At 42.6% G+C, this 10,268-nt stretch overlaps 1 protein-coding gene across 1 annotated transcript; it reads left to right on the top strand.

The window, feature by feature from the left end:
• Positions 1-1,609: 1,609 nt before the first annotated feature.
• LOC115726557 (F-box/LRR-repeat protein 25-like) lies at positions 1,610-2,724 on the top strand. Its single transcript, XM_030656478.1, has 2 exons — positions 1,610-2,534; positions 2,642-2,724. Exons 1-2 carry the CDS (start codon positions 1,610-1,612, stop codon positions 2,722-2,724), a joined length of 1,008 nt encoding a protein of 335 aa, XP_030512338.1.
• Positions 2,725-10,268: the final 7,544 nt, after the last annotated feature.

Genomic DNA, 10,268 nt, shown 5'->3' with positions numbered 1-10,268 from the left:
TACCCATAATAACTTCGATTCAAATGACAATTATTCACCATCCTTTGCAATCGTAGAACATGTAAAGTTCACTTTTTAATTGGTTTTTACTTGATATTAGGAGACATCCGTCCAACATTGCCTATTTAATTTTTTTAATAATAGGTTTAAGACCATAAAAAATTCCAAATTGATGCCTTAGATACATTTATTGCAAAATAATTTTCGTTTCGCAAAAATTTCTAAACTAGAAACCATAACACAAATACCCCAACTAACTTTTGTGTCATGGATTGTTTTTTTTTTTTTTGAAAGTTACTTTGGAGCAAATTTATCACAGGATATCAATTTAAGAATTTTGTGAAACGAAAATTATTTTGGGGTGGATGATTCATTGAATACCAATTTAGGACCTTTTGGGATAATATTTCGTTCCCCTAATAATACTGACGAGTCTTGACTTTTAAGTTTCATTTGAAGTAGAAAATTCTTCAATTTCTCTTTAAGCAAATTAGCCCAAATTTAAAGGATCTTTCAAATTCACAACTCGACCCAAGAATTTCAATAACATTCTTGCCTTCTATAAGATGAAAAGCAAAACAAAAAACTAAATAATTGACAAAAAATAAGTTAAAGACAATCTTAAATATGTGTATAACTCTTTTTTTTTCCTTCTTTTCCACACAAGTCAACCCCATCATTCTTCGACCAAAAAAAAAAAAAAAACCAATCATTCTAAGGGTACGCATGAAAACACTTCAGAAATTGCATTTCTCTGCCAGAAGCCCACCCGACGGAGAAATGTGTTTAATAAAAATTTGATAGAAGTAAAAATCTGTTTGGTAAAAAAATTGACTTATGGTAGGATTTTTGGCCAATTTTGAGAAGTAAAAAACGGCTTCAGAATCACTTCTTGGACCACACCCGCCTCCACCAACCACCGTTGCTGTGATCGCCCGCCGCCAACCACGGCAGCCGCCGCCGCCGACTACCACCGACCGCCGCCGACCACCGCCAACCACGACCACCACCGACCACCGTTGCTGTGACCGCCGGCTGCCGACCATAGTCACCGCCACCGACCACCACCGACCGCCGCCGACCACGGCGACCACCGCCGCCACCCGCCACCCACCACCACCGCCGCGGCCACCAAGCACCGCCGACCACCGCCACCGTCAACCATCGCCGCCGAAGATTTTGTTAATAATGTTTAAAAAGTAGAAATTTTTAACCGTTATCAAACAAAATTTTCTGATCAGAAGTCAATCCGGAGCAGAAGTAGAAAAATCAACTTCTACTTTTAAGGAAAAGTAGAGAAATCAACTTCTGATCAGAAGTTGATTTCTCATATAGAAGTGTTTTCATGCGCACCCTAAATATCAAACCATTTCTGCAAAATTTCTCAAAAGATATAAAATAATTTTTATGCCATTATTTGGATTCATTTATTAAAATAACCCTATAACGATGCTACTAACCAAACTACAAAACTAAAAATCTCGTGACAGAAGATTCGAAATCTGAATTGCGTAGATTTGCGTGGTTTGATTTGGCTTCTGTTTCAATCCACCAACACCTTCTCCACAAACCCACCAAAGTCGCTCAAAATCCAATCACGGCGGGGGAGATGGCGCCGCCAGACGCCAACCTTGATCTCTCTGCCTCTCCACCAGAGGCGGTGGAGGTGGATAACAACAGCCCCTTGCCCGACGTCATAATCCACCATATCTTCTGCTTCTTGCCCTTCAAAGACCTGGTGAAGACAAGCGTGTTGTCCAAGCAATGGCGTTTGGCTTGGACCTCCACTCCATACATCAACCTCTCTTTCCCCTCTCTCCCCTCAAGGCGTGTCGCTCTTTTGATCAGCAGTGCACTGAGTCTCTGCACAGCTACTAAGGTAGAGAAGTTCCATCTTGATGCTGGTTCGTACATCCCCACTGAACTCGATGGGTGGTTTCGCTTTGCGGCGGCGCGCCAAGTGGAAGACGCGTCAGTGGTCTTTAGACGCTCATGCATGGTACCTCGAATCCTGTATGATTTCACGTCCCTGGTGAGCTTGCGAGTGTCGAATGGTTTTTTTCCATGGGATTTTAGCGTCCACTGGCCTTCACTTAAGAAACTGTGCATTCAAGGGATTTTAGCATCCCCTGGTCTTTGGGATAACGATAGGATTACGAAAATCATGAAGGGGTGCCCTGTTCTTGAATCTCTTACGTTGCGCTCCTCCCCACTCGAGAGTTGCCTCCTCCGGATTGACTCAAGATCTCTAGAAGAGTTGGTGATTGAAGCCGATCATATTTTGTCGCTCAGTATTTTGGCTCCGAATCTGCTTTTATTGCGTTTGTCGGGTGGATTTGTCTTCTGCCCCTGCCTAATGAGAGTACCTTCACTAGCAGAGGCAGAGTTGAACTTTCACAAGCCAACTGCTCTACGTTGGAATTTTCCTAACGACTTTAAGTCACATCTTTTAAAGCTGCAACACGTCACGAAAGTCACATTCGGAAGCTGGTGTCTTCAGGTACGAGTTGATTTTGTTGGGTCTTTCTTCCTGGGTATGTTATTGACGTATGTTGCTGTTATATCAGACATATATGAACCTCAACAACTAAAAGATCATATCATGTTCTGCTACCTGGTTCACAATTCAACTTGTTTTCAGGTTCTATCAACAACGGCGGTAAAGGGATGGCCGTACCTGTCATTGAGATGGCGAAATATTGTAGTGTATACTACAGTTTGTAAATGCGAGCTTCAGGGGATTGCGTTCTTGCTGCAGAGTTCTCCACTACTGGAAAGGCTAGCCATATGCAATCCAAAATCCAATAATGCCACGGTATTAATCCATTTTTGTTCTGGACATAGTGACATGTATGCTTCGGTAGTCAGCCTCGCATCATCTACTTTCGGGCTTTTACCTTGAAGCTGATGTTGTACAATGAATCTCTTGTTGCCATTTATGATTTACACACAGTTTGCATTTACTTGTTTTGCGACAAAGATGTGACCATTGATTCGTGAGAACTTATAATGTGCTCTATCAGATTAGACAAGCCTGTTTGTTTTACAGTTCTTTTTTGTGCGCAATGTCACTGCTACGTTATTGCTTCTCCTAATTAGCTCTTAAAAAGCTACTCTGGATGTGTGTTTTCAGTTCAGGAAAAAAGATTTTTCGAAGCTCTACGACTTTGTTGAAAAGCAATTTTGGCACTCACGGAAGGATTTCCATTGTGTGGCAAATCAACTTAAAGGGTTGAAATTGTCGGTTTCAAATATGACAATGAGAAATCAAAACTTTTGCTTGCCTTGGCTAAGTTTCTTCTTGAGGAGGCAGTTGAATTGGAGAAGATGACAATCCATGCTGATTAAAGACGTCACGGACCCTCATGATTCTTGGGATACTCACGATGTGATTCAGCTCCAAGAAGGCTGTCAAAGAGCTTCTAGAATTGCCGAAATTATAGTCAATCATCGTTTTCTTCTTTACGGCTGTGAGGACCGAAGAAGTTGAACCTTATATGAAGGTCATCTGCGGGCACTAAGTTCAGTCACTGACGGTGCAGTTGAGCTTCATTTCACTCCATTAACCAGTTTACATTGTTCTTAGGGGAAAAAGGTCAAGATGTAATCTTCTCTGTTCGGTCTAAATTGGCTTGGTTTAATCTTACGGTCTGCTCTCCACAGTTAGAAGTTGAGGAACCACTGATTTCGCGTTCGGCCGGCTCCTCTTCTTCCATTGTCGTTCTCCACCAAATTCTGAAGTAATGCTTGGAACCTGGCATTATCCCCGTAATCCTTCGAATTGGCTAGTTAGCATTCTGATTCAGGCACTTCGAGTCTTACTAAAGCTTAATAATCTCTACCTAATCGAGAATTCAGTGACGCCTGTGCTAAGCTCGCGTTGCTAAGTCTCAAACGGAGCCTGAGCACGTCACACTGCCTCTGTCTTGCATCGTCCTCGTCATATTCATCTCCGTTCTTGTTATCCGATTGCTTATGGTCATTGTTCTTTTCATTTTCTTCCTCATCGTCATCGTCTACATCCTTGTCCTCTTGACATGCTGCTTGCACAATCAATTGGCGATCCGGGCGACTGACGCCTAAGCTAATTGAGTGTTTTAAGCAACATGCGGAGTTGGTTTCCATAACTAGCGATGGGTGGACAAGAACTTTGTTGACCGTTGTAAGAGGTCAAGGAGCTGGAGTCAATATTAAAATTACTCAATTAGGTGATTTTTTTTTTATATAGTAGAGTAACTCAGTTATTAAACTTAAGTAACCAAGATGTTAATTTCCTAATTAATTCGTGCGATTTTCATTATACTTGATAATTGATAATTTAGTAAAAGAAATGTTAACAGTTAATCATTTTTATGATTACACTCATAATTAAATTTTTTTAATAGATTTGACAATAAAAGGCCATAATAATTCTCGACTAATTAACTTATAATCACAGGAAATTATAATATATTTCTAATAATTACAGATTTTGATTATAATTAGATGCGAGTAAATTGTAAGTTACACATCAAATTTATAATTCAAAGAAACAATTTCAAGATACTAGGATTTAATTATTATATAAATAAAATTGATTAAAAAGATTCTCAAGTTTGATGATGTCATTCTTAGATTGTCTTGTGAATCAGATAAATCTTTTTCATGTTATTTCGAGTTTAGTTTATTTTCATGAGATCATTGTTTATCCCTTTCTATTTCAAATTTTTTTTTAATTATTTTGCAAATCAGAGGGGAATAGCTGAGAGGAGCCAAAATTAGGAACTTTTAATCCTAAGCGTTTGAGGAGCGCTCCTTTATTAATGAAAAAAAAAATTATTGAGAGGGTTAGCATATCATTTAAGTCCATTATTAATATTTTTTTTTCTAAGCATAAATAAATGTAATCCTCCATCTCTTTTTCATAAAATCTTCTAATTTGATTTTGCAATCAAATTATTTGTTTAGTAATACTTGCATAACGAAATCAAAAGAAAAAAAATTTCTGATAAAAAAATTTGAAGGATGTTTAAAAGGGAATAGGAAATCGGGTAGAATAGAGAAAAAGATAGTTTCTAAATCGAATCTATGACTAATTGACCAAGTCAATTGATTTTTGAAGAAATTAGAAAAGATATCCTTGGAAAAATCAGGGGAACAGCCGCAGAAACCATAGGATTTGCGATGACCGGTGGAATCGCACCGAAGGGAACTGACCTCCTCCTCCTTTGAGCCATAGGGATCTCATCAGCGCCTTGCTAGATGCAGTGATCCGCCACTTCTTCTCGTTTTTGCCCATCCGAGACGTCATCAAGACCAGCGTCCTCTCCAAGCGCTGGTGGTCCACTTGGACCACCACCGCCCACCTCGTCTTCGATATCTATAAGAAGCAGTATTGTTGACATTAAATTGCTTTAGCTCATACTAGGAAATCCTCATGAGTCTCACCAATACCGCTTCTTGGACCGAACTAGCTTGGATCTCTTGTTAATGAATCGATTCGTGCAAAATCACGAAGATAACGAGAACCTTCTGTGACACCCTAGAAATTTGACTTCCATTTAGTAGTAGAATTCGGTTATGGAAAGACTGTGAATTCCAGCTCGTTGCTCAGAATTGAATTTCTAAGGATTTAGTGCCGGAAATTGGAAAATTCCCGATTTGTCGATCGAATTAGTTTAAGGTTTGATCGTTTGGTCGTCGCGTTGTAGAAATGAGAATTCTAGCGCCCGAGCCTCGTTTTGACCGAATTGACCCGAGATTGGAGTAAATTACCCTCCGTTAGATTTTCAGATACTCGAATTATCCTTGGTTGCAAAATGATCAAATTACACTATGCCAATTATTTTGAAATGACAAATTTTCCCCTAGGTTTTCTTATGAATGCCAAGACAAGAAAATAAATGAGATGGGGCCCACTCTTATCTCTTTCTCTCTTAGTCAAAGGCGGCAGCCACCACCACCCCTCTTCTTCTTCTTCTCTCTTTCCCCCCTCTCTTCCTCTTCACGCTACTTTTCCCCCACAACCGACTCTGCCCTTCTTCTTCTTTTTCTTCTGTTTTCGTGCAAAAACCATCACGTTACAGCAACCCTCATCACCACCACTGCTTTACCACCTCGTCACCACCACCTCAGACCACCACACATCCACCGCCGCCCACCGTCAAGCTCAGAACAGCCGCGAGAAGCAGGAAGTCGCGCAGCAGCCCCTGTTCTGTCTGCTGTGTCCGCCGATGTTCTGTCTTCATGCGGCCACCTCAGCCGCTACCACCACTTCCAGCGACCACTACTCACTCCCCGACACCCCCTTAGAGCTCTACAATTAGCCCCACGAAGCTCCACCAGTGTCGGAGACCCAAACAGCCCCGACCAAACCTCCCCTGTCTCTGCCCCTGCGTCGCACCCCTGTTTCTGCTTGCTGCAGCTTCTATTTGCTGCTGCTTCGGTCTACTCCGACAACCACGAGCGACCAGCGACGTCCCCCGACACCTCCTCAGACCTCCACCAACCACCTCACGAAGTCTCGACGCCGTTGGAATCCCGGACAGCCCAAACCGTCCCCTGCCATGCTGCTATACAGTGCAGTTTTTAAAGTCTGACTTGGAGAAACAGAGCCCGTTCGCATAGCAAACGGACCTGAAACCACCCCAACTTTGTACACACCTTCCTCTACCTCTCTACGACGCTGCCATCTAAAGAAAACCCCCAGATCAGTCCCCGAAATTGAAACTGTACACAACGCCGTCCGGACTGCTCAATCTGCTCTGTTTTTGGAGAAACCGGACTGTTCTGCCCTTGCCGTCGATGCTCCGACCACCACCAACCACCATAGCCTGCCTCCGACCACCTCACACCTCCACCCTTGACCCCAGAATCATCCGTCGGCCATAGCCCGCTTGAAGAGCCACCACAGCACCGGATTGCCCTACCGTGCCCTGTTTCCAGCCCGTGTCCCCTGTTTTTGGGCCTGATCCGCGGGCCAATTGGCTGGGCCATGACCTCATCTGAACTGGGCCGTGTCCTGTGAAGTGGGCCGAGAACCTGGGCCGTGAGCCTGGCCTGTGGGCCAAGTTGGCCGAGAATTTTGGCCCGTGGCCTAGGAATTGGGCCAGTTTGTCCGAGAATTGGAGCTCGTGAACCAATTGAGTTCAAGTTCGTGTTCGAAGGATTTTCAAGGATCGTCGTCGCACTCGTTTCGAGTAGTTGACTGTGAGTTGACTTCTAATCCCTGGCTAAGTTGTTAATTGCATTTGGAATTAGTAGAATTGAATTTCTTATATGTTTAAGTAGATCAATTATGACCCTATTAGGCTAGACTTGGTTAGGATTAAATAGCCTTGCTTGGGAAGATTAGTTGATTGCAATGATTTGTGATTGGAATGTTAGATTCCTAGACACCTTTGTGAGGATGAAGTTGGTCCTCAAAGTGTCTATGTTTGCTGTTAAGTTGACTTATCTTGTGAATTGTTTGATAACCTCATCTATGTAGTCATGTGTCTTGACCGATCGAAGGTCGATCGAGTGATCGTTTGAGGGGTCATTGACTCTATCTGCTTAGCCGGACCTTTTAATTGGTATTATGCATTCATATGACCTTGAATGCCTCAAAATGCATTTTTAGCATGAAAATGGCAAGAGCTAAGTCTTTAAGTATAATTGTGTGAGCATCCGGCTAAATTCAAAGTTAAAAATGAGATGGTTGCTGGATGAGTTGATTAGTCATATGATGGAGCGATGATGCGCGGCCTATCAAGTTTGTAGCATGCCTACGACATGAACCTCACAACTCGTCGGTTGCTCGACTCCCTATGTTGTGTCATGGGTTGTTGGATGCCGGTCGTAGCTTGTGACGGACCGATACTCCATAATGGAATGCCTACTTGAGGTATTGTGTTACCACTTGTAGTTGCCGTCGTCGAGAGGTTATGGGATGATGCCTGGGTTACCAAATGACGACCATAGCATTGTGTTGCATGGATCGTACTAATAGATTCCGACATTGTGTTGTACGAATCTATTTGCCTTGATCACGCAAAATCATCGTTAATAACTGGACTTGTGTGGTGTCCAAGGTTTAATTGATGTTGAGCTGCATTATGAGTATTTGAAAATTGACTATTGCGTTGAATCGACATGATCATACACTGCATCCACTTTACATTATGCATGAGCTCTTGTCGGGTAAGTTGCTTGTAGTTGACATACATGTATTCCTTGGTCTGCGATTGATCAATAGAATCTTCTGGACGAATCAACGCGTTAGTCGGGCTTAGGCGTTGGCTCACTGAGATTTATCTCATCCCGTCGTGGTTAACCTTTTTCGGGTTCGAAATGATGGAGTTTAGGGTCCATTTTTTTGGAGTAGAGGCTGAAGGCCATGGTGATGTAGCTTCTTTTGGGAATAGAAGTGATGTTAACCCTGCCTAACCCCTTACCCTTTTGTTGATCCTAGAGAGCCGCCCCGAAGAATGGGGTTGTATATGACAGTAGCTCAGTAGGATCAATTACGGTCTACTTTTAATATGGTACCGACAATTATATTTTGGTATTTGACTGTTATGGATGTTCTTACTTGCTATCCCTGTCATATTTGTTTGAATGGGAGTGTATACATTTCCGCTTGCGTATTATGGTATCATAGGTCGGTAGCGTACTTGGGACGTTAACCTTTATGACCTGAGGCGATTTAGTAGGAATGCCGCGTACCCGAGAGTCGTGGTATGACACCTTCAGATTTCTAAATTCGCACTCGATAAAGTTAGTACAGTCCGCAGTAGATCTAAGTGTACATGCCCCCATAAACTTAGACTTAACTTGGGATGAATTGTTCTACGTTATATTACTGCGTGTTGGTAGATTCGTTAGCAAAAGCTAAGGAAATCGTGGCAATTTGACGAATCGCGGTTTATTCGGCTTTGTTTCTTACGTGGAGAAACTTCGCGCCCTGCATTTGCTTTCCTTGCGCGTAATAGGAGGGAATCATGCTGGGTTCAGACTTGACGACGTGTCTTCTTTGGTGGAAGCCGAGTTAGATTTTTCCGTTGAAAGTTGGGATCCTAATTCCAAGGGCCGCGACTTGTTGAGGCATCTTCTTGAGAAGCTGCGTGGAGTTCCTACCATCACCACCGGCGGTTGGTGTTTGCAGGTACAACCTCAATTTTTCTTACTATTTATAAGACCAGCTCGTGTTGAGTGGGGTCTGTGATTGGCGGCATTCTTGATTTCATCGAGGGGATTCGTTGTGATCTCATGTGTAATTAATCATTGGCTAATAGGATGATTCATAAGTTTGTCGTTACGAACTGGTGAACCTTGGAGCTTTTTTTCCCTCCGTTTACATTTCAAGTAAATGGATCTGGGATCTCACTGTAGCAATATTCAATATGGCGATAATATAAATGTCGTGAACAGTATACAAATTGGTAAACGTATTAAAATTGAAATTAGAACAGTGCAATCACGGAACCGAACATAAATGGAATTGCAATAATAATATTGAAAAGAAACGGTGTCGATACAAATAATACCGAGGCCTGTGTTTGACACGGTTTCCTTAAAACAGATTCGTCCCCTCTATTACGTGCTCGAGGTTTCGCGAACGTCCGTCTCCCAGGATACAACGGCTGGCAGCGAAGAAGCAAGCACGCACCTCAAGGCTATCGGCGAACCTGAACAAAGCGGAACCGAACACTATCGAAAACAATGCAAATGCTGAGAGTAGAAAGAGAGAGGATTTTCGGAAGAGCAAAAAATTTTGGATGGGAAGCCACCTACTTCTAGGGTCGGCGGGGGACGTTTCGGAAATTGAACTATAACGGCCAATTAAATCTGCCGTTATTATGTAACGACAAAATCAATTCAGCAGCCGTTATTGATTCCGTAACGGCAATGCCATTAATCTGCCGTTATAATATCGATTTCGGCAATTTGAGTTGGAAAAATAAATCGGAAGGCAAAATTGGGCTTTTCGCGAGGCCCACCTCTCGGTCTTGCATTCGTGTACGCAGGTCGTGCGCTCGCGCCCAAGTTTCAGCTCGTTGGGCCTAGGATTTGCACCCCTGCGCCTGTGCGCGAGGCATAGTACTTGTGTTGTGACAGTTACCACTCAAAAGGAGGGTAACTATCTATAAAGCACTCTAAAGCCTTCTTTCTTTTCAATGTGGGACTAGTGTTTTTCCACTTCCCACTTCCAACTCAAGGGTGTTCTTTGAGCATCAATTTCTCATTCATCCACCCTTCAATTTGTCCCATATTTCCAACACTCACTCAATTACGGACAATGAAAGCCA

Source organism: Rhodamnia argentea, chromosome 3 (genome assembly GCF_020921035.1).
Source record: "Rhodamnia argentea isolate NSW1041297 chromosome 3, ASM2092103v1, whole genome shotgun sequence".
NCBI classification, from domain to species: domain Eukaryota; kingdom Viridiplantae; phylum Streptophyta; class Magnoliopsida; order Myrtales; family Myrtaceae; genus Rhodamnia; species Rhodamnia argentea.
The sequence above is the reverse complement of the archived record's forward strand: the minus strand, read 5'-3'. Positions and strand labels throughout refer to the sequence as shown.

Bases quoted from the DNA above. Each gene is read 5' to 3' on its own strand.
- LOC115726557 (XM_030656478.1), top strand. From the start codon at position 1,610: ATGGCGCCGCCAGACGCCAACCTTGATCTCTCTGCCTCTCCACCAGAG. The intron at 2,535-2,641 runs GTATGTTATTGA...ACTTGTTTTCAG, and splicing joins TGTTGGGTCTTTCTTCCTGG to GTTCTATCAACAACGGCGGT.